This window comes from Eurytemora carolleeae, unplaced genomic scaffold (genome assembly GCF_000591075.1).
Source record: "Eurytemora carolleeae unplaced genomic scaffold, Eaff_2.0 scaffold160, whole genome shotgun sequence".
Classification (NCBI taxonomy): domain Eukaryota; kingdom Metazoa; phylum Arthropoda; class Copepoda; order Calanoida; family Temoridae; genus Eurytemora; species Eurytemora carolleeae.
In genome coordinates, this window is record NW_019396112.1 from 111,665 (window position 1) to 137,346 (window position 25,682).

The 25,682-nt window shown below is 32.7% G+C and overlaps 1 protein-coding gene across 1 annotated transcript; it reads right to left on the reverse strand.

Moving 5' to 3' along the window:
• Positions 1-1,396: 1,396 nt before the first annotated feature.
• Positions 1,397-20,355, reverse strand: LOC111695267 (acetylcholine receptor subunit alpha-like 1). The gene is made up of 16 exons (XM_023464516.1): positions 20,208-20,355; positions 19,054-19,132; positions 18,762-18,806; positions 16,902-17,011; positions 15,088-15,124; positions 14,818-14,916; positions 14,235-14,290; positions 13,157-13,289; positions 11,535-11,777; positions 9,476-9,680; positions 8,960-9,050; positions 8,443-8,553; positions 6,805-6,916; positions 2,379-2,445; positions 1,925-2,010; positions 1,397-1,651 (listed from the first exon to the last, which is right to left on the reverse strand). The coding sequence occupies exons 1-16, from the start codon at positions 20,312-20,314 to the stop codon at positions 1,583-1,585; spliced, it is 1,650 nt and encodes a 549-aa protein (XP_023320284.1). The 5' UTR covers positions 20,315-20,355; the 3' UTR covers positions 1,397-1,582.
• Between the last annotated feature and the right edge of the window lie 5,327 nt (positions 20,356-25,682).

Consider the following 25,682-nt stretch of genomic DNA (forward strand, 5'->3'; position numbering starts at 1 on the left):
GAACTCTTATAGGTCTCAATCCACTCCTGAGATTCTCAGGTTTCAACCTATACCCCCTTTCATTTTTCCTTTACAGTCCTTTAAGGTGATACAAGAATCGAGAAAATTATGACAGTTCAAAGTTTATGTTGTGATTTATGTTATTTTTTAACAATTTTTTAAACCAAAGAAACTAGCATATTTATTTTCACTGATCCATGTTTCTATAATAGTAATTTTATTGAAAATGTTTCCATTTTTAAGGATCCATTTCTGAACTTTATTTTGCAACTTAAAACTGGCATAACTTTCTAAAATTTTGTGCTCCACTGATAGTAAACGTTTAGAAGAATTGAAAATGTTCAAAAATCCAAAAATCCAAATAGATTATTATTAAGTACAATAGGTGGCAACAGAGAAATGGACCAATTATACACGACGTTACAAATGTCAATTATAACAAAGAAAACGATATCTTCTCACATGTTTATACACGTTTTCCAAGATTAGGTAAAAAGTGTATAAGCAGAAAAGAAAGAACACATAAAATTGCTCTTATTTTACTGTAAGATAAGCACTTAATTTAAAAATTATCACTATCATTAATAATTTTGTCGGACATAAAAAATGAGTTGGCACTTGTGACGTCAGAATACAGGTGTTCTCAGAGTGTACAAATTCTACGTTGCCATATATTGTACTAGAATCTATTTGCTCAGAATACAGGTGTTCTGAGAGTGTACAAATTCTACGTTGCCATCTATTGTACTAGAATCTATTTGCATAATATACAGAATACAGGTGTACTGAGAGTGTCTAATACTACGTTGCCATCTATTGTACTAGAATCTATTTGCATAATATACAGAATACAGGTGTTCTGAGAGTGTCTAATACTACGTTGCCATCTATTGTACTGGAATCTATTTGCAAAAATCTAACTATCATGAGAGCTCTAGTACCTTAGAAACCGTTTTCTGGGACACCCTGTACATATAGTTTTTAAGTTTGATGTTTTTTAAAGAAAACTGCAAAAAATTTAGCTTTTATATTTATTAACTGTTATAGATTATCTTAAAAAACACTTTTTTCATTTTTGTTTTCTCTCTCGTCATTGTTCTTTAACAAACTCCCGTTCTAACATCATGTTTTCTAAAGGATATGGTGAAATGTTCGAATTGTTTTGATTTGAGACGTGATAGAAAAATCTTTGAGACATTTTTTGCAACTTGTCTAATCCAAAACATAAGTGAACAAGCTGGCCACAGACTCATTTATAACGTCATCTCTCAAAAGGAATTGAGTCTTTTCCACAAACTAAAATTTTCTAATCGTTATATCTTTACAACCTGATGTTGTGAACCTTTTATATTTCAGACTTAGATTCTTTGATCTAAGAGATTTCATAGTTTGAAATATCAAAGGTCTATGACATTGGGTTGCAAAGATGTAGGGATTAGAAAATTAGAGTTTGTGACTAGAACTCAGTTCCTTAAATAATGTATCTTTCAAAATTCAAGAATGTGACAATTATTATCTTAAAGCTTCCTTTTTCGACACTCTATGGCTTAAACAATTTTAAGTTCTGATTTGAAATGAATTTTTAATAAGCCATGTTGAAACTTTCAGAGAGAAGAAAGGGTGGTGGCAGTATTGTGTTCTTCTTTCCAACCTAAGATAAGATCAATTTCAAGATCAAGATCAACATCAACATCAATGTCAGCATCAGCATTAAATCAACATCAACATCAACATCAGCATCAACATCAACATCAATAAAAACATCAACATCAACATCAACATCAACATCAACATCAACATTAACATCAACATCAACATCAACATCAACATCAACATCAACATCAACATCAACATCAACGTCAACATCAACATCAACATCAACATCAACATCAACATCAACATCAACATCAACATCAAAGTTTACCTTAGAAACGAGAACATCCAATGGCTCCCTAGTATCATAAAGACTTGGTGCCACAAAAATAATTCCTCCAGTTCCCGCAACGCAAGCTAGGCAAACAAAACATTGTTAAAGTTTCAAATTTAATTCATGTCAGAAGTTTTAGCCAACTCTGGAGAGGAAAATTTGCATTTTCATTTGCATAAATAGTGTTATTATTCATCATTGTAATTTGGAGTGAGATCTATAAGGGTGTTGAACTTAGGTCAGTCAAATGTTACAGTTTAACCTTTTAAAAATTTTGAAAGAGAGGTTTTAAAAGAAATCCGTGAAATTTCTAGTTAAAAACTTCCAATGGCGTGACAAATACCCATGGTTATTTTGAAAGTAAATTCTTCACCTTTGGATAGGTGCAGGATTCCAAGTCATTTTAAGTCTTAACCAGTAACACTTCAAGAGAATTTAAAAAGTTTCCTACCGAAGCTAAACACCCAGAGCAGAATTCTGTCCAAAACCATAGCAACATACTTCCAATCATCGGCAACCTGTACATAAAGTACATTAATGTACATTAAGAGTATAAAGACCAGTATCTATGCATAGTATTGTACATTCACTGTACAGTGTGAACCCTGTAAACAGACTACCGAGTCTTGTTTACAATCTTTAAAGAATAGGTCTACACCCTTTGATTAGTGTGGATGTCAAGTGTACTATAGAAACGACAAGAATGGGTTTACACCCTTTGATTAGTGTGGATGTCAAGTGTACTATCGAAACAACAAGAATGGGTTTACACCCTTTGATTAGTGTGGATGTCAAGTGTACTATAGAAACAACAAGAATGGGTTTACACCCTTTGATTAGTGTGGATGTCAAGTGTACTATCGAAACAACAAGAATGGGTTTACACCCTTTGATTAGTGTGGGTGTCAAGTGTACTATAGAAACAACAAGAATGGGTTTACACCCTTTGATTAATGTGGATGTCAAGTCTACTAGAAACGACAAGAATGGGTTTATACCCTTTGATTAATGTGGATGTCAAGTCTACTAGAAACATCGAGAATGGGTTTACACCCCTTGATTATTGTGGATGTCAAGTCTACTAGAACAACGATATTGGGATTACAGCCTTTGATTATTATAGATGTTAAAAGTCTACTAGAAACAAGAATTGGATTAGACCCTTTGATGAGTTCGAAATGTAGATGTCAAATCTACCTGCAACATAGAGAATAGGTTTACACCCTTTGCTTAGTGTGGATGTCAAGTCTACGAGAAACATTAAGACTTGATTTACACCCATTACGGGCATTAATATGTCTATATGCAGTTAGAATGTGCTTCAATTATGAGCTGACTTGTTGTAGATATTACTTACTTTTTTATTCTAACTAAAATTTTATAATTTTCCTGAATCAACATATTTAAGTGCAATGAATTTATTCCTGAAAATGTTTAATTATCAAAAGTCATGACTTTCTTTGAAATAGCAGGTTTATGAAATTAGCGATTATGATAGAGAATACTTCTTATATCATTCCTATATTTAAAAAAAAACGTAATATGTAATATGTATGTATATCAATGTGTGTGAATGAATCATTAATAATAAAATAATAATATAATTTATATTCGAATTTTAGCAATCACTAGCTTAGGAACCCAAATTTGCCTGAAACCAAAGTTTTCCTTAAAAATAAAACAAACCCACTCAATTTAGAGTTTTTCCGAGTTACCCAATCTAACTTTGAGGCAAATCTGTGGTGAAGGGGTTCCTGAATTATGATCGGACATACAAACAAGCAAAAAGCGTTTATTACTATCCTATAAGTTTATTACGCAGTACGCTTACATAAAGATGGATCGCATATGATAAATATTCTGTGTAATCCTCTAACCCTTAACCTTTATCCGCTGTCCTTATCACCTCTGCTTAATCTTGTATACTCAAGGGACAGATAATATAGAAAACATTATCTTAAACTTTCAACCATTTCCTGCAGCAGGTGAGAATATATTGGTTATTGAACACACAACATCCTAAGTAACAATTTTGCGGAAAATCCGCAGAAATTCCGAGAAAATTTTCCTGGGAATCCGCAGAAATTGTCATTTTTATCAATAAGGATGCAAATAAAAAAGATTTAGTTAAGGCAGTGCATAATAGAAAGGAACCTCAGAGACACCTATTGGAGAAAAACGGAAATTGAAATTTCTGTGATGAAGTATTAAAGAAACTGCATTTTGAAACCAAGTAAAAAATTGGGAAAGACAAAATTGAAATAGAATAAAAGAAGTCCAAGAAAAAATAAAGAACGTTGCAAAACAGAAGATTGAATTAGCAGAAATATATAAAACAAATGGCAATTCAAAATTTGGCTTTAGTTTGGTTTCCTGAAAGCAACAGATAAATACAACCGGTGCCCGAATTTCATGAATTTGAGCCGCCTCTAAAATCCGCCAAAAACCGGTTTCTATTTGAGAAAATAAATACTGTTGAATTTTCCGAAAAAAAAATGCAAAATGGAGAGTTTCCCTTAGAAATAAAAAAGAAGTTTAAAAATATAAAAATCTTTAAAGAAGAAATGTTAATTTAAAATTAATTTTTGAATGAAAAGGTTGAACACTTTCCCACCATCTTGAAAACAAGAAGGTATAATACCAAAAAATTACATGATGTCTGATCCCACCCCCTGACCAGATGAATCATTGTAACCTGGAGAAATTGTGACAAATCTGTTCCAATTTGGCAATCTGCCAAACCAGTGACAAACCATGGGCAACCGTATTCAATATATCCTGAATTCTATCTTTCTATCTTTCTTTCTTTATATTCCTTTTTTTTGCGACACAGAAGCTCAGAGCCTCAGACTTACAGAAAGTTTAAGTGAAAAAATTGAGATAAAATTAAATTCTGTCCATTTGTAAAGATCTTTCATTGATTTAATTGAAGTTGGATTCCATTTTTTTTGTGAACTTTAAAAATTTTAATTACGATAACAAGTATTTTTTTGTCAAAAAACTTTATCTATAAACCTTTAGTTATATAAATATAGTTTACTAAATATAAAAATATAGTTTACTAGATATATAAATATAGTTTACTAGATATATAAATATATTTTACTAGATATATAAATCTATTTATTTGCATAAACGACCCTGAGGCTCTGAGAGAATGCAGGATTCGAGAAGGATATAAAATTGCAACCAATTTAATGCAAAACTGAGGTAAATAAAGATTTACAGTTTTTGCAAGATAAAACTTAACATTGCAAAACATTTACATATTGCTGATTTTGGCTTACTGCTCTTCAAACATTCTTCTTTTTGTTATTATAATATAATCTAACTAAAAACTAATTATTTTCAAATTTTGGTTTTTCTAGAAAGTTATTTGCAGATTTTACGCAAAAGAAAATGAAGAAATTTCTTATTGCTGCTCAGATAAAGGTTTAAAAGGTACCGTAGTAAATCGGGAATTAAACTTAAAACATTTGCGAATAACTTAAAACCATGCAGGCACTAGGCAGTCCCTTGAATTTGTTGTTTTTATATTCAGAGCCCACCCCTTGGAACACAATTTCTAACACAAAATGTTGGCCCAATTTGAGATTTATAAGAGTGAGGAAATGATTGTAGAAAGAGAATTGTAGATGTAGAAGAAGATGAATTAAGATGTTGAGATGAATATTAAGTATCTCGATGTAAGTGAGGCGGGGGTAGAACAATAAGAGGCATTCATAGAACAATCATTTGCTATTTACTCCACCCCCCCCCCCACTTTTCCCTCATACAATCCCTACAGCTTCCAACATTATTATTTTCAGTTATCATTAGACTTTACAGTAATAGTTAGAAATATAAATAAAAGTATGCTAGGTACTTTATAGTATTAATTAGAAATATAAATAAAAGTATGCTAGGTACTTTATAGTAATAATTAGAAATATAAATGAAAGTATGCTAGGTACTTTCCCAAACATTTTCCCAAAGAGGTATAATTCCCAAGGGTATTTTCCAAAGTGACAACTTCCCAAATGTGCAATTTCTCAAAGCGGCAACTTTAAAAGTCTGCCCTAACCGCAGCGCCCCACCCCCCACTGCAGCCTGCGGGGACTCAGAAGGTCTAGTCTCACCTTGGTAAGTTGCTGCTTGGGATATTACACATTTGGGAAGTTGCGACTTGAAAAATTGTCAAATGCGACGTACACTCATTTAACTTTGAATTTAAATTTGAATTTTAAGTTCAAACAAAACGATTTTCATATCCTGCATTGGATTGCTTGGTCTGTGTTTGAACCAAAGTTATATTTGTGACATTTTTAGATGTTGCTATATGATGATAAAAATGTACCCATAATTCAAATGTACAACAAATAACTAAAAATAACTAGTAAAAACTTATTCATTGCCTAACTTTTGGTTTGCTTCATCAAATAACTAAAAATAACCATTAAAATCCTCTTTTTCAAAAAGAAACTATAACGTCTTAACTTTCACTGTGTATTGAACCCTTTCATTGATGCTAAAAAAGATTTCTAGGCCTCTTCAGGCTGTACAGACAAACCCTTTCGTCTGCGCAAGAGAGGCATCATTGTAATTTCTCAACCATATATAAACATTGTATTTTTCATTATACTTTACTCTTTGACCAACCTTTGTGAATAAACTATTGGATAAGTAAGTAAAGTTTATTTTTCATAGAGTCTATGAGTAGTAAAAAAGATATTAGAAATATTTGAAAGTAAATACTTAGATAGATGTCTGAATAAAATTGAACTAAAGAAAGAATAAAACTAGAAGGTCTGATCTACTACAGTAAAAGTTAATATTTCTAGAATCTTTTTTATACATATATTTTATATATATACGCGAAATATATTTTATAAACTGACCTTATCATATCTATCCTGGTTTTTCACATGCTGGGCAACAAACTGAACAGCATGGATTGCCCTGGTTAGATGAGGTTCCTGATCCCCATAATCACGAAACCCAGAATCAAACCTGAAAATAAGAAGGAATTTAGAAAATCTATGAAGGAATTGAGTGTTTGCCACAAACTCTGATGTTCTAAACCCGGTATTTTTTTAAATCTAATGTCGTAGACCTGAGATATTTCAAATTATGGATTTTTTATATTAAAAAATCTAAGTTTAAAATATCTAAGGTTTACACCATTAGGTTGAAAAGATATAGGGATTTTTGAACCGAAAAAAGAATATTATATAAATACAACGTTTATATTTTTCATTTAAGTTTTTCTAAAGAAAAGTTTTAAAGAGCACTTATTTCCGTCTAAAATAACGTACACAATCCCTTTACAAAAAATTTTAATCTTAAAGGGAGTGTTCGCGAAAATCTATCGATGGTGATCGCTACTAATCTTACTATATCTGTTGCGTCTGTAAGGAGAAACGTGTTACAAACTACTTATACCGAAGAGCGTATAGCGTCAATACAAATTCAGAAAGTTGCAACATACGACTCGGATCGAAAAAGAATTACTTAATTTCAAACAAATCAGTTATTAGTTATTTTAATACAACCTATAATAATCGATAATTTTCGACGCATTCGTATATAGTTTATATTTCATAAGATTTGAAAAAAAAATTATGATCTGAGAGCTACTTTTGAAAACATTTATTCATGTTTCGAGGATTTTTGATATTGAAGACGACATTTTCATTTTTTCTAGGAATGGTAGAAAATCCAGCGCTACAAGTTGTAAGCTAAATATTATTAAAAAACAAAATCAAAAATATTATGAAATATCAACTAAATACGAATGCGTCGAAAAATTATCGATGGTTATAGGTTGTAATACCTGAAAGATTTGTTTGGAATTAAATTGATTTTTTTACGATCCGAGGTGTATGTTGGAACTTTTTGAATTTGTATGGAAGCTACGTAGGGTTTCCAGTCGTAATTTCGTAACGCGTAATTACGCGTAACGAAACGTAACACTTTCTTTCACTTACGCAGGAGCATTACGCGTAATTACGCATATATTACGTTTACGAAAGAAAGTCTAGTTTCGCGTAATTAAGGCGTAATTACGCGAAATTACGTATTACGTAACAATTCCGTATTAAATAAAGTACATATTAATTCTCAGAAATAATTATAGCGGGACAGTATGTACTCAACCCCAGAAATTACGCGAAATTACGCCGTAATTACGCGTAATTATAGTTTTCATTATTACGCATTATTATTACGAAATTTCGCGAAATTACGCTGTAGAAATTACGCGAAATTACGCCGTAATTTCGCGAAATGGATATTTCCCCAATTACGCGTAATCCTGCGAAATTACACGAAATGAAAATTATTACGCGTAACTGCACGTAATTACGCGTAAGAGAATAATCTATTACGTTGGAAACCCTAAAGCTACGTTCTTCGGTATAAGTTGTTTTTTAACAAATTTCTCCTTATAGACACAACAGATAAAACTAAGAATAGTAGCGATCACCATCGATCATTTTTCGCTGTAAGCAGTTATCCCACTTTCATTTCCCTTTAACCTGACACTGTTGAGGGTAAGATGTCCGTTATCCTTTCCGTTAAATTGATTGTTCTGCGCAATATTCTGTAGCATCATGTGGGATTGGTTTCCGTTTCCGCTAGGACCCAACCTGAACAATAGATGGGATAGTTTCCGTTTCCGCTGGGACCCAACCTGAACAACAGATGGGATATTTTCCGTTTCCACTGGGACCCAACCTGAACAACAGATGGGATAGTTTCCGTTTCCGCTAGGACCCAACCTGAACAACAGATAGGATAGTTTCAATTTCCGTTAGATCCCAACCAGAACAATAAATAGTTTCCGTTTCCGTTTGGTCCCAATCTAAACAATTGATAGTTTCCCTTTCCACTAGGTCCCAAAATTAACAATAGATTGTTTCTGCTTCCGTTAGGTCCCAACCTTAACAATAGTCAGAATAATTTCCGCTGGGTCCCAATCTTAACAATAGTCAGGATAGTTTCAGCTGGGTCCCAACCTAACCAGTTTCTGTTTCCACATGACACTAAACTAACCTGAAACCTCCTCCATCGTATTGAGCATGGTTTAGTAGACGTTCAACACTGTTCCGTTCCTCCAGGGTTTCCGGGAATACTAGATTCAAACCTGTGAAAAAAATGAAATAAAATGCAAAAGTTTGGGGAAAGGCTTGAAGTTGGGGGGAAAGGCTTGAAGGGCATAGGAAAACTCGAAAGTGTTCACAGACAATCAGAACATTAACATACGGAGGAATTATTCATGGCTTAACTCAAATTAATCACGGATTTAAACATAAAGTATTAAAATGCATTTGCTGATCTTACATGGTCGCATAAATCTTTAAATAAATAGAAAAAAGATTTATCTGATTTATAGGGAAAAGTTCACCTTATTCATCCATCGATCGAGGATTGGATTTTTTCAGGATAGCCTTGATTTGTATCCTGCTTTGATAGCCTGATAAGCTTCTTTGGGAATGTCGGTTTGTGCGTTAAAGTTCTCCAGTGGGACTGACCGGAATTAAAAGGGCAAAATTTGTTAAGAATTATCACCTCCTAAAAGTTCGGTTCTTTCATCTTCCTCCACAGGATCCGGATCCGGCCGCTGGATAAACAGATAGCGCGGCAAAAAATCTATGAAAGTTTTCCGGACCCAGGGCGCCATTTTGTGGGTGGCGGGAGTTCTGAAGTTTACGTTAAGAACTCCGATGGTGACAACTACACTGAAGGTTACCAGGATCATAGTGAACAGGAGATACTAAAACATAAATATATATATATATATATATATAATAATTCCCCAAGATTGATTGTCCACTGTACAGGGGGTTGCCCACAAAGGATGAGACTGTAAAGACGTCCTTCCAAACTCTTCAACTATATCATGACATATCATAATTAAAAAGTAAATGACTTATTAATGATTGGGCAAAGAAAGAAACAAGTTTACAGTTCCAGGAAATCATAAACAAACGGGAAATAGACAGTATAAATTCCGTACAGTCGTATCTGAAGTCTCATTCTGTTTAGGTAACCTTGTATGTATTCTATTGTCAATAAATAATAAATATCGTGTCCAAATGTATTATTTAACAACAAATTTAACACTGGAGAAAAAAATCCTTTAGAACAGAAAAACACTCTTAAAAACGAGGATCAATGCTTGATCCCTCAATTCAATTTATCCCTCCTCGATGTCAAGAGAAATTGATAGGGTATAGAGATCAATAGTTTGACAGGTTCATGAATTTAAAGGTTCTTCTGTGAATTGGGTGCTCAGCTTCAAGTGCCAGGTTCAGTATTTTCCTACTTCAACAAATTCAACAGAAAACTTATAAATAAATAAAGATGTGGTAGTGCAGGGTGGTGGTTAGGGTTTCCAATCGAAATTCCGTTTCGCAGAATTGTGCGTAATGATTGTTTCCGTCATTTCATTATACGAAATTGCGCTATAATTGTGAACAAGGAAGCAATTAAATATTCGCGGAATTGCGTGCATCGGAATTGCTTTGCAAAGGCTTTTCCATCTAAAAATCAATTACTTTTGAATGTGACTTACAAATGTATGCAGAAGACACAAGAATGTAAATGGAAAGAAATTATCTCTGTAGATTAAAAAGTAATCCAGGGTTAATTGAAATTTTTCAAGTTTTTTGTGTTTAACCTACTAATTAACAATTCAATTATTTTTGGTTAAAATCGTAAGATCCATTTAATCAAAATTTAGAGTCTTAAAGTCGTCTTCCTCTACCAGAGTTTTCTTGTTATCATCATGCTGTACATGAATATTATAAATAAAAGTTGAAATTTAATTTTCTCATCAATTTAGACTGAAATGTTAGTATAGATCAGATTTAAATTGATTTTTTTTAAGAACTCCATTGCGCAATAATTAATTTCATTTATTGCGTTCCATCAGGTCTGATTTAAATATTTTCACAAATTGAAACACAAACGCAAGAAAGATGGACGAGCGAGCTGGCTTGCAATTGCGCGCAACCACTTGCGTTGGAAACCCTAGTGGTGATGGTATACCGCCAAATGTCAGAAGTTTTGATTGAAGTGTCATTAATCTTGTAAGCTTCTCTATATAAATGTGGGTCCTTTTAATGGAATTGAGTCTTTGCCACAAACTCAAATTTTCTAATTTCTCTATCTTTACAACTTGATATTTCAAACTTGAGTATTTCATTTAACAAATAACATAGTTTGAACTATCCAAGGTGTAAGAGTTTGTGGTAAAGATTCACATGTCATTTGAAGATAAGGGCTTGATTAACGTTAATTGAAGGATCAAACCTTTATCTTACAGTTTATGACCACCAGGGGATATCGAAGAGGAATAATATAAATCCGTAGGTAGTGTGCATCGTGTCAATACTTCGTCTTGAGATTCACAACAAAAAGTTCTGACTTTAAGACAATTTTCCAAAAGTGAATTTTCTAATATTAACTTTCCCAATTTTCATAACAGTATATTGTAAATTGTAAAAACGTTTTGACTGATAATCTCTGAAAATGTTTGTGGCATATTTCACGGTTACAAATAATAAAATCTATTAGCGAAGTTTCTATTCAAAAGACTTGATAACTACCACTTGGTCCCAGTTACCTTGCCAAGCAGAGGAACAGAGAGAGAGGTCGGAGGAATAATCTCCGCCAGGAGAAGGAAGAACACAGTGAGTGAGAGAAGGATGGAGATGGAAAGAGATATCTTCTCCCCTGACTCTGAGGGCAGATAGAATACAAGGACTGATAGGAAGGATATTCCGACACAGGGTATAATCAGGTTCACGACGTAGAACAGAGTTTTCCGACGGAGGTAGATCCTGAACACTATATCCGGGTAGGGTTCCTAAACAGCAACATAATGTAATAATGTGTTTACTAAGAAAACTTCACCACTTCGCAAAGGGTACATTAATAGGGCAAAAAGTTGCAATTTGGGGATTTAATGAGGAACGGAGGAAGGAGGGGGGGGGGGAGAATAAGATTTTGTGTGGTGTAAAATCTTTATAGTGAAATATTAACATTTTTTATCGTTTAAAAAGAATAATAACGTTCACCATTTGATTCTTTTTTGTAATTATTTTTTTCTATCTCCGGGGGGTGCACACCCCTGTGTTTTTTTTTTTCGCTGCGATGGCCTAGGGATGAACATATTTGCATGTTGGCCGTAAATGCGCGCCACCATTTTATTTTGTGCTTAATTTAATACAGTGAAGGAATTAGTTCAAATCAAGATTTCTCTAAGTTTGCTAAATACAATAAACAAAGTTTAAACTCCAGAAGTTGATTAGATTCAAAGGATCAAAGGAGGCCGCCCTTTTAAGTTCTTTAATTAATTAGAATCTGTTTCAAATCAAAGCGTGGAAAACAATTAAAGTTAAACGTAAAGGTCTTTATGCAGCTTGTAGCTTTCAAGGATATCCAAAATATAGAAATAATATTCAAGATTGTAGACGTTTCCTTTCCAATCGTGAACTTTTACGCTTTCTTTACAGGAAGGATGAATTTTACTCCTCAAATGTAAACTTTACAGGAAGGATGAATTTTACCTTTCAAATATAAACTTTATAAGAAGGATGAATTTTACCCCTCAAATATAAACTTTACAGGAAGGATGAATTTTACCTCTCAAATATAAACTTTATAGGAAGGATGAATTTTACCCCTCAAATATGAACTTTATAGGAAGGATGAATTTTACCCCTCAAATATAAACTTTACAGGTTACCCCTCAAATATAAACTTTACAGGGACCATGAATTTTACCCCTCAAATATAAACTTCACAGGAAGGATGAATTTTACCCCTCAAATATAAACTTTACAGGGACCATGAATTTTACCCCTCAAATATAAACTTTACAGGGACCATGAATTTTACCCCTCAAATATAAACTTTACAGGGACCATGAATTTTACCCCTCAAATATAAACTTTACAGGAAGGATGAATTTTACCCCTCAAATATGCTCATAAACTTGTAGCAAAATAAAAAATTTAAATCTTCACTGAATGTTTAGATCATTTTAGGCGTCAAAAATAAGAGTTGTATATTGGATAAAATAAAATAAGAAGAGTTATTTTTGAACTGCATTTTTGGGTTTCCTGGAAGGCGGCTTATGTTAAAGTTCTGTGCACAGAAACATCGGTTAAAAATACCATTTTGATGAAGCATAAGCCATGTCTAATTTTACAAACAGTTTCTATCAGGCTTAAATAATTCTACCTCGCAGCAAGGGTAGAATTTTTCATTTCTAACTGCAGGAACAGCCATCACATCCCACTCAGTGGAGATATAGAAATCTCTGAGGTCCATGGCCACCGGGATGTTGTTGTTCGAGGGTACCTGATTCATGTGCCTGGTAGTTCGGTTTCATGATATATTTATAAATGCCGTTAAAGAAACTGATTGTTTTCATCAAACCGCAATTTTCAATTCCTTACATATATTTCCAAGTTCTAATTCTAGTTCTAGTTCTAGTTCTAGTTCTAGTTCTAGTTCTAGTTCTAGTTCTAGTTCCAGTTCTAGTTCTAGTTTTAGTTCTAGTTCTATTTCTAGTTCTAGTTCTAGTTCTAGTTCTAGTTCTAGTTCTAGTTCTAGTTCTAGTTCTAGTTCTAGTTCTAGTTAACTGTCTAGTTTTATCTTATCGTTATTTTATCTCAAGCTGCAGCAATATCATATAAAAACTTTATACTTCACACAGAATTTCCTTTTTACTTTCTTGAATTTTCTTTTACATGCTTTATTTTTTTTTGCGTTAACATAAACATTGATATCACAAACAATAAAATTTTTGGCCAACATATTCTTATGGGATCAAATTATTGCCAGCCTTTGAAGGAAAAAAAAATTGCGTAGAACGTCATGACATGCCGCTCCAAAGGAATTGAGCTTTTGCCAAAAACTCTGATTTTCTAATTTCAATATCATTGCAACCCCATGTTGTAGAACTTTAATATTTCAAACTATGAATGCTGTTAGATCAAGTGATGTAAGTTAGAAATTTCAAAGGTGTACATCATGAGGTTGCAAAGATATAAGGATTAAAAAAAATGAATATTTTACAAAGAATTCCTTTGCAACTGAACATGGGAAGTTTTAGATTTGTATTTGCTCTTTCTACAAACGTCACAGCTAAATATTTTCGTTGAAAAAATGTAAATGAATTATTCTTGATGCTTTGGAAAAATGGAGAAGGAATTAAATTACTCTTAATTTGCAGGCCACTCTGTAAAACGCATGATCTTAAATGTTGTGTGAAACACCCTGGATAATAATATTTCTAAGATCAAACGGAATTTTCCTCAAGTCCACCATCAACCCGTCATGTGACCAACTTCCAAACTTCATCCGACACTCCTGAATTATTCATACTTTAACTAAACTTATTCTAGGCCTGAGCTGGGAACTACTAATGGAAAATTTAAATGACTTAAACTACTAATTTCCCCACTAATATCAAAATTGAATGATTAACAGACCTCTCATTGGTCATAAGTTTGTGCAGGCTCAACCATTTATAGTTAACTATAGGCTGTCTCTCTAGCTCTTTGTATATGTGACAGGCATGGTGGAGGCATTTAATAGAAATTAAATATAGTACCAATCGATTCATGACTATGATTAATATTCAATTTAAAAAATCCTGATAATGTAGTTTTTTTGCGTAAAAAACAACAATTCTTTCGATTTTCTTCCTTTCTCTCGAGCGCATAATACCGTAATAAAAAATTTTCAAATGGAAACACTAGAATAACCCCAACATTTTTGAGCCGACAAAAGTTAGGAGGGTACTATTGTGAATCTAAAATGTAGCTCATAAAGTGGACAGCTTGAATTTTAAAATCATTTTTACGAACAACTCCTGAAAATAAGTTTCTTTCTACCTGTTCATCAAAAGGGAAAAATTCTACATCAATTCCACAATATGACTTGTAGATAGCTGGAGGGGTCCAGGTCACACGCCCGTTATAATGCAAGATAGCCTAGGTCACAAGAATTTTTTTTTCAATAAAACAAATTTTTAGAAATAATTTTAGTATAATAATATTCTTCTGACGCATTCAAAAATAAATTTAATGATAAATACATTTTCCAAAAATCCAAAATGAAATAAAACAACTATAAATTTTCCATAATTAAATAAAAACATTTTCCTTTGTCATGATGGTGATTTCGTAGTTCCCGTCTGCACTGTAATAAAAATGTTATAAAATTAGATAATTTTAACTGAAGACACATTCACGTTTTTTAAATGGAAAAATTAATTATTTCACTCTTTTTCGTACAAAATAAACTACTCAAAACACTATTATTTTGGTTCGCTTTGCTGAAAATTATATTTTGTACAGAACCTTCATTTTATCAAGAAGGCGAGTTCCTTTGAAATACAGAGAAATCTAAGTCATAAAACTTTACACATCGTGCCAAAATATTAGTGTTATGAGTAATTTTATGATATTTTTGTGTACATATCTTGATGTGAGGGTTATTTTTATAATAAGCAGAAATCTCTTTGATAATAAAGGTCTTTACTCATATATATATATATTTGTGTATATTTCAGCTATAGCTGGCTTAACGGCTGGACCGAATAGACTAAAATTATTTAGGAAACCCATGAGTACCCTGGGTGACACGGGCTATACAAATCAAACTATTAATAAAATTTTTTTTCAAAACTTCATTTTTTTTAATTCCACGGGTTTTAGCAAGTAAATGATTAAAGTTAATTTAAATTTCTTGCATTGATTAGATTAACAATAGTGAATAGATGTCGCATATAAGAAATGCATTGCCTGCTCAGATTACTGAGTCTCTCTGCATTAAGGAAAGTTAGCAAAGTCTTGGATAGAATTTAAAGATAAAATAAAATAGAGATTAATGATGGAAGTTTCTATTTGATAAAGAAGGGAAGAAGTGTGATAAATATGAAGATAAATGATATAATAAAATTGCTCTAACTTGGCGCATGGCTACAGTTCACGCAAACCTAACAAGAATAAGAATATCCGGGCCACATAGAAACTGCACCAAACTATAAAGTTCATCTATTGAAATCAGTGTTAGTTCAAGAATTGGGCAAATAACTGCTTACTCGCTTAAAATATAAAGGAACTGAGTCTTTGCCACAAACTCTGATTTTCTTATCCCAACATCTTCTCAACCCAATGGCGTAGACATTTGATATTTCAAACTGTGAATTCTGTTAGATAGTCAGAGTTATATCAAATGTTTACACCATCAGGTTGGAAAGATATTGGGATTAGAAATTTGAGTTTGTTGCAAAGACTCAGTTCCTTTCTGATCTCAATTTCTTTGGAAAATGATGGTATTGCAAATATATATTTTTGTTTATAAAATTATGTTTTGAGGCGAGTAATCTTCCTTCAATTAAGTTTGTTAAGATAATCTTGATATGTTTAAAGAATATTTATAAAATATAAAAGGTTCCGCAGTGCAGATTGTAGACCTATACTTTATCCAAATATATCTTTCTTAAATTTTGTTTTCATCATTTATGTATAAAGTATCTAGCCGCAAAATATGTTGTGAATTTACAGAAATATACTGTTGTAAAAATAGGATATTTTGTACATGAATATACTTACTTGTTGTACAATACTATATCTGGAAGCCAGATAGCCTGTGATAGTATACAGAGCGTCCCATATCATATTAGATTATCTCCAAGTTTTAACGCCGGAATAAACCCAAAATATTCGAAAAACTTGTATTTTCCACAAGAAAATTCTTATATTTAATTCTTTGATTATTTAATTCTTAATTCTTATTTAATTTTTCAAAATAATTTATTCTTATTAAATTTTCTAATTAGTCCCGAAAATCGCAATTTAGACCGATTGACGATCTAATATGATGTGGGACACCCTGTATGAATACACTTACTTTTTGTACAGTACTATATCAGGAAGCCAGATATCCTAAGATGGTACATGAATATACTTACTTGTTGTACAGTACTATATCTGGAAGCCAGATATCCTGTGATGGTACATGAAGATGTTTAACTCCACCATAATCTGCTGGATCCCATGAGAGCTTGTAATCCCTCCATTCCTAAATCAGAAAAAATAATTCCTTAATTTTCTTGAATGGACCGTAGACCTTATTTAAAGTGACCCGCCATTAACAACCTTTAATTCTTTGACCCCGCAAGAATATCCTTATTTATATGGATGACGTACATTGAAACATTCCATTATACTGTACACTTCGGAGCCGGAAATTTAAAAGAGTAAAGTTAAACTAAACTTTCCTTTTTGTGGTATATAAAATTGTATAGGTTTATTTCAAGAAAAAACCAACCGTATAAAAAAAATAATTTATCAAAATTTTTTTATTGATATCTACAAAGTAGCCTTACCCCATTCGTGAAACCCCGTTACTAATACTTTTGTACTTTTTTTTGGACTCCGGCACTAAATAAATAAAATAATAAATATAAATAATAAAATCTATGTAAACCTTAGCTAGACAAATGTTAAATGGATATGTTTAATCGTATATGCCACTTTGTAAATGGAAGTTTTGTTTACGAAATGAAATTATGTTAACTAAGAAAAATTGCGAATTAATTAGTGGGGAATATATTTGGTTTCTTTGAAAGATCCTATTTTAATTAATTTAATCCTTGATTTATCTTATACCCTTGTTCCTTACTATATGAATCCATTAAGAAAGTTTAAACCAAACAGAAAGAAAAGCAATTTAACCCAACCCTAACCTTCAAAAGACCAACTACAAATATCGATACCATTTTGTTAAACATTTTATATAGTTTTCTATGTAATATAATTGTATTGTATGTAACAGTATATAATCCTATTCCCCACCACGGTCTGTTTTTTGTATTATTCTAATAATATTATCAATATTAATATTTTCTCTTTCATTCATACAAAGCGGAATAAATTGGATATGATTGCATTTTCTCGGAGTTCCGATAATATAGTACAGAGAGTTCCGATAATATAGCACAGAGAGTTCCGATAATATAGTACAGAGAGTTCCGATAATATAGTACAGAGAATTCCGATAATATAGTACAGAGAGTTCCGATAATATAGTACAGAGAGTTCCGATAATATAGCACAGAGAGTTCCGATAATATAGTACAGAGAGTTCCGATAATATAGTACAGAGAGTTCCGATAATATAGTACAGAGAATTCCGATAATATAGTACAGAGAGTTCCGATAATATAGTACAGAGAGTTCCGATAAATATAATTAAGAGAGTTCCGATACATATGGGACAGAGAGTTCCGATACTTATAGGACAGAGAATTCCAATAGATTTAGGACAGAGAGTTCCGATAATATTGTACAGAGAGTTCTGATAAATAAAGTACAGAGAGTTTTAATCAATATAGTACAGAGAGTTTTAATCAATATAGTTCAGAGAGTTCCGATAAATAAAATACAGAAAGTTCCGATAACTTTAGTAAAGAGAGTTCCGATGAATAAAGTACATATAGTTTCGATAAATATAGGACTGAGAGTTCTGATGAATATAGAACAGACAGTTTCAATTAATATAGTACAGAGAGTTACTATAGCAGAGAGGTACGATAAATATTATACAGAAAGTTCCGATAACTTTAGTAAAGAGAGTTCCGATAAATATAGTACATAGAGTCTCGATAAATATAGGACATAGAGTTCCGATAAATATAGGACAGGCAATTTCAATTAATAAAGTACAGAGAGTTACTTTAACAGAGAGGTACGATAAATATTATACAGAAAGTTTCGGTTACAGAAGATACTGATAATCATGAACATAAACCATCATTATATCTATTTACCTGCTCTACCCAAACATTAGTTGTTAGTATCTGTCTTCTCATATCCTGAAAACAAGAACATTATTAATCCTGAACACAAGAAAAATATCAATCCAGAACACAAGAACAATATTAATCGTGAATACAAGAACAATCAATTCTGAATACAAGAACAATAGTAATCCTGAACACAAGAACAATATTAATCCTGAACGCAATAACAATAATAATCCTGAACACAAGAATAATATTTATCCTTAACACAAGAATAGTATATTATTATAGAATCCTATGATTGTATGAAAGAACTTACCACTCCAATAACCTGGGAGAGTTTAAGTCTCAAGTGTACGGTTAACCGATCTGAACTGTTAGCAACAGGACGAATCAATCTAAACATACACAATCCATTACACAAGAGTATACATCAGATTATAGATATTCATAGTTTTGGAATACAAGGCTTTAGACAAGGTTTATTCACAAATAGTAAACGTTGAAGAGAAGACAGAAATATTTTTGTAGGAAAAAAGGGACAGGAAATTGTGGACAGAAAAGAGCAGACAGGATAGAGAAGATAAAAGGAGTAGACAGGACGAAGTAGATAAAAAGAAGTAGACAAGAAAAGAGTAGACAATAAAAGACTAGACAGGAAGAAGAAGACAGGAAAGAGGAGACAGGAAGTAATAGACTGGGATGAGTAGATATGACGGAAGTATCTAGAAAAGGAGTAGATAGGAAAAAGAACACATGAAGTAGTAGACTGGGATGAGTAGATATAACGGAAGTATATAGAAAAGGAGTTGATAGGAAAGAGGAGACAGGAAGTAGTAGACTGGGATGAGTAGATATAACGGAAGTATCTAGAAAAGGAGTAGATAGGAAAGAGGAGACATGAAGTAGTAGACTGGGATGAGTAGATATAACGGAAGTATATAGAAAAGGAGTAGATAGGAAAGAGGAGACATGAAGTATAGTAGACTGGGATGAGTAGATATAACGGAAATATCTAGAAAAGGAGTAGATAGGAAAGAGGAGACATGAAATATAGTAGACTGGGATGAGTAGATATAAAGGAAGTATATAGGAAAGGAGTAGACAGGAAAGAGAAGACATGAAGTATAGTAGACTGGGATGAGTAGATATAACGGAAATATCTAGAAAAGGAGTAGATAGGAAAGAATGTACGTATTTGAAAGGGGGGAGCCGGAAAAAATTAAGACACTAAGAAAAATGAAAACGAGGATCAGAAAAACTCTGTATAAGAAAACAATTGAAGACAGAGTAGTAAATAATGTAATCTAATCTTTAGTATTTCTAATTGATAAAGGACAAAAACACTTGCGTCTTGATAAATACAATATTTAGGAAATAAAGAACCTGGAAAAGTTCTTTAAACAATACGACGACGGTTGCTTTTTGAAGAAATATTTTAATCACTATATTTCAAAATTAATATTCATTCACCTGTCATAGTTAGCAAGCAGATTCTCATACAGACGCTTTGCATCTGGATTTGCAGTACATTCAACAAAAAATAAATAAACAAAAATCAAAAATAGGAATTTCTTCATTTTTGATCCAGCATACTGAAAGAATATTTTGTGTTACATTGTACAATTTGAACATATATTGTACAATGAACATATATTGTACAATAAACATATATTGTACAAATTGAACATATATAAAGAAATAAAGTACTTGTGCATATTGTATATCTACATATCAAATTAATACTGTAAAATATTAAAGATTTTTAAAAATAAAAAAGAAGAGCACTGGGTCCCATGCAGCAGAAAAAGAGGAACCCTATTTCGTCCCTTCTTTCAGGAAAGGATTTTGTAAGGGTAAAAATTCCATTTTCGAAAAATGTTTTTATTTTATCCGGTATTGCAAAGAGATCCAAGAGAACTCAAAGTAAAAACCATAGGTAGATTTAATTAGGTTCAATCCGATAGCAATCGTTCCAATTTGTTTATAAGAAACTTTGAAGAAGCAAATAAATACTTTTCGAAATGTATTTAAAATTAGTAAATTTCCAACATAAAAGAGGTTTTATGTACGAATTAAAATAATGAAAACACATATATTTTTTGTTATCTTTAGATGTAAAAACTAGAGTAAATATATCTGTATCTTTATCTCGAGAAACCCAGCTGAACTAGAAACTATTGACCGGGGCCCTACTCCAGCCTCCACCCACTATTCTCCCATCCTCCTTCCTATATTCTAGACCTCCTGGAGTCTATCCATCCTCTCATTCTCCTTACTATATTCTAGACCTCCTGGAGTCTATCCATCCTTCTCCCTATATTCTAGACCTCCTGGAGTCTATCCATCCTCTCATTCTCTTTACTATATTCTAGACCTCCTGGAGTCTATCCATCCTTCCTCCTGGAGTCTATCCATCCTCTCATTCTCCTTACTATATTCTAGACCTCCTGGAAACTATCCTTCCTTCTTCCTATATTCTATACCTCCTGGAGTCTATCCATCCTCTCATTCTACTTACTATATTCTAGACCTCCTGGAGTCTATCCATCCTTTCATTCTCCTTACAATATCCTAGACCTCCTGGAGTTCATCCTTCCTCCTTCCTATATCCTAGACCTCCTGGAGTCTATCCATCCTCTCAACCTCCTTCCTTTATCCTAGATCTCCTGGAGTCTATCCATCCTTCTTCCTATATCCTATACCTTCTGAAGTTCATCCATCATCCATCCAACATCCTAGACCTCCTAGAGTCTATCCATCCTCCTTAATATATCCTAGACCTCCTAGAGTCTATCCATCCTCTCATCCTCCTCCTTCCTTTATCCTAAACCTCCTGGAGTTAATCCATCCTCCTTACTATACTCTTGACCTCCTGGAGTTCATCCTTCCTCCTTCCTTTATCCTAGACCTCCTGGAGTTCATCCTTCATCCTTACTATAGCCTAGACCTCCTGGAGTCTATCCATCCTCTCATCCTCCTTCCTTTATTCTAGACCTCCTGGAGTTAATCCACCCTCCTTCCTATATTCTAGACCTCCTGGAGTTCATCCTTTTTCCTTCCTATATCCTAGACCTCCTGGACTTAATCCATCCTCCTTCCTATATTCTATACCTCCTGGAGTTCATCCTTCCTCCTTCCTTTATCCTAGACCTCCTGGAGTTCCTCCTTCCTCCTTACTATATCCTTGACCTCCTGGTGTCTATCCATCCTCTAATCCTCCTTCCTTTATCAATTAACCCATGTTGTCCCATCATTCTTTTTCCCCTTTTCTTTGTTCTTGCCGTCTTCTACCATCTTCTACCATCTTCTACCATCTTCTACCATCTTCTACCATCTTCTACCATCTTCTACCATCTTCTACCATCTTCTACCATCTTCTACCATCTTCTACCATCTTCTACCATCTTCTACCATCTTCTACCATCTTCTACCATCTTCTACCATCTTCTACCATCTTCTACCATCTTCTACCATCTTCTACCATCTTCTACCATCTTCTACCATCTTCTACCATCTTCTACCATCTTCTACCATCTTCTACCATNTTCTCTTTTCCTAGCATATTTACTTCATTCTTCTTCCATCCTTCTTCTCTTTTCCAAGCATATTTCCATCATTCTTCTTCCATCCTTTTTTTCTTTTCCTAGAATACTTCCATCATTCTTCTTCCATCCTTTTTCTCTTTTCTTTTCATCTTTATTTCCTTTTCGCCCAATTTCTCTTCCTTTAACGTCCATCTTTTTCCCTCCTTCTCATAAGGTTTCTCTTATTTTTCATTTCCCTATAACCTTCATCCTTGTTCCCTTCTTTCCTTATCCATCCTTTATTTTCACAACCCTCCTTTTCTCCGCTATTCAAGATCCATGAAAATGTCAAGCATAACTATTATTGTTGCAGTTCTCCACACCACGTTAAATTAAAGTTAATTTTATGTTAGATTGATATCTTTCCTGTTTTAAATAATAAATCATCTAATTAAAGGTAAGTAAAATGCTAGAGGAGCTACGATGTCACAAAGGTGTACCCGTAATATCGATTAAATATGATCTCCTTCTGTCTGTCTGAGTGTGTCACATGAACTTTGATAATATCAATTCAGTTTATTCTCTCTTTATATGTCGATTAATGATAAAATAGGATACATATCAGAAATTTAAAATAACTTTTTTCTGCTTTAATGAAATATATATTTATAAAAATATAACTTAAAATACCTAAGCTGTAAAATTTGTATTTTGAAACCTAATCTGACAGTGGAGAGACAATTAAGAAGTTCCTAGCGAGGGAAACTTGTTTTTATTCCGTTTACAAACTTGAGAACATTAGTTTATTGCGGGAGCATTGTAGTAAACTCTTCAGAGATATAACAATGTTTAATTTAATTCTTAATTGTGAATGCTAGCATAGTGTTTAAAAGGTTGGGAGGAAAGGAAAAAATACGCCTTTTTTCCTATTTACTCGGAACTGCTTTTGATCTGCTTCTGTGCGCACTATCAAAGAAGATATGAATGTGTTTTTGTGTGCTGGTTTAAAGTCTACGGCAATTAACTGTTTTTCGGACCCAAAGACACAATGAGTAAACAGTAGTCGAATGAAGGAATTTAGTCTTTACAACAAACTATGATTTTGTAATCATTTTATAGCAACCCAAAGTCGTCGACCTTAGATATGAATTCTGTTAGATTAGATAATCTAAGTTTGAAATATGTAAGGTTTACAGTATCAAGTTGCGAATGTATAGGGTTTAGAAAATTTGAGTTTGTGGTAAAGACTTAATTCCTTACTGATGTATTATCTTCTATTATCAACGTCTTTTCCAGGACAAAATTTAATTAGTGGTGAAAAGTAGTTTTGCACCGGTTCAACCTGAAGAGAACTGGTTCAACCTAGTCTTTCATGTGGTTTAACTATGTCTTGCTATTCATTAATTCTGGTCCATGGTTTTAGAAAAATGTAAAATTACTGCGCGTTTTATTTCAGAAATTGATAACAAATATTCAGAATTTAAAGTTTTTGAACGAGATATACTTGCTCTGCCCTTTTTTAGGGTTAAAAGATTTGTACGGTTTCTTACATACATAACCTATATTATCTTTCAAAGATATTTCCACACACACCTTCCTTCCATCTTTTCCATCCTAGTTTTGGTTTCAAAGCAAGAGCCTTTATTAGTATATCAAATCATTAAATCCAAACTAAGGTATTTTTAGAAGATATTAACATTTTTTCAAATTTACATTTTTTAAGGAATCAGGGCCAAAATATTTTTTATGAGTTTTCAGAAGTTAGAGATCGTTTTGAAGAGTTTGGGAATTTATGGGACTTTTTTAAGGTGTTGGGAAACATTTTAAGGAGTTGAGGAACATTTTTAAAAGTTGGGGACCACTTTTTAGAGGTACTTTTTAGGGATTAAGGAAATGTTATTAAGATTTGGTAACATTTTAAGGAGTTAAGGAACATTTTTAGAAGTTAAGAGACTTTTTATGAATCTGGAAGGATTTTTAGTAGTTGAGAAAATCTTAAGAAATCGGTAATCAATTTTAGGAGTTGGGAGACATTTTGAAGAATTTAGAAGGATATTTATTTGTTGGGAAACATTGTGAAGCGTTTGGGGACATTTTTGAAAGTTTAGGAACAGTTACTTGAATTTGGTAACATTTGGTATCATTTGGCCGTGTTCCGTACAGATGCTTACAGTTCTGCCGTGTTGGCTTTTTTGTTTCTAAAACCACACAAAAAGGCGAATAATTGTTGTTGGATAAGATTCTTTAAAAATCTGAAACAGAGAGACATATAGGACAAATCATTATCACAGTTTTGCGTTTTGATCTTTCAATTAAAAATAAAACATTTAAAAACTGTGCAAACTGAGAACATTGCTAGTTTGGTTTTTCTTCTATTGAGAACCAAGTTTATTTTAGGATTTCTAAAGGATTGGTAAATACATTACATGAGTATAAATAATGTTACCAAGGATTAATAAACACTATTTACCAACCTCAAACCATCGGAATAATATTTACATTGAAGGATGTTTATCCATCTATAGATGAAGGAACTGGGTATCAGTTTTAAGGATTTACAGAGTTCCGTGGGTTCGTTTGATATCTGGTTTAATCGAATCCTTGGTTTCATATAATCCCTGGTTTCAAATTATCCTAGATTTTGTTTCCATAGTCCATAGTTTCATATAGTGCAGGGTTTTCTCAAATCCAAAGTTTCATCTAATCCATGGTTTCATTAAATCCATAGTTTCATCTAATTCTAATCCATGGTTTTTATTAAATTCATGGATTCATTAAATCTATAGTTTGATCTAATCCATGGTTTCATCGAATCCATGGTTTCATCTAATCCTTGGTTTCATTAAATCCATAGTTTCATCTAATTCTAATTTCTAATCCATAGTTTTTCATTAAATCCATGGTTTCATTAAATCCATGGTTTCATCGAATCCATGGTTTCATCTAATCCTTGGTTTCATTAATTTTTATAGTTTCATCAAATTCTAATCCATGGTTTCGTTTAATTCATGGTTTCATATAATCCTTGGTTTCATCTAATCATCTAATCCTTTGATATCTCTAGCCTGATTTTTCTTGCAATTAAAAGTTCTCAAGCGCTCTCTGCAAAACTAATGTTTTTAAGGTATTTATTATAACATTTGAATAATACCAGGATGAGAAGGGTGTTGTATAGTTATTTAGGCTTCAAGAATAGCATTGGTGTATTGTTCCACAGAGCATCTTCATCATAATATTTTGCTCAATTTGTCTCTTTAACTCCCATCCCTCTGAATGAAAGAATCTAAACTATCATATATTTGCGAAAGTAAACTGTATCCAGTATATCCTCTAAATATCCTCTATATATACTGTGTATACAAGGAATGATGCTGAGGCCGGAGAGGATGCGGCTCCGCTAGCCTCTGGAGGTTGGATCCCT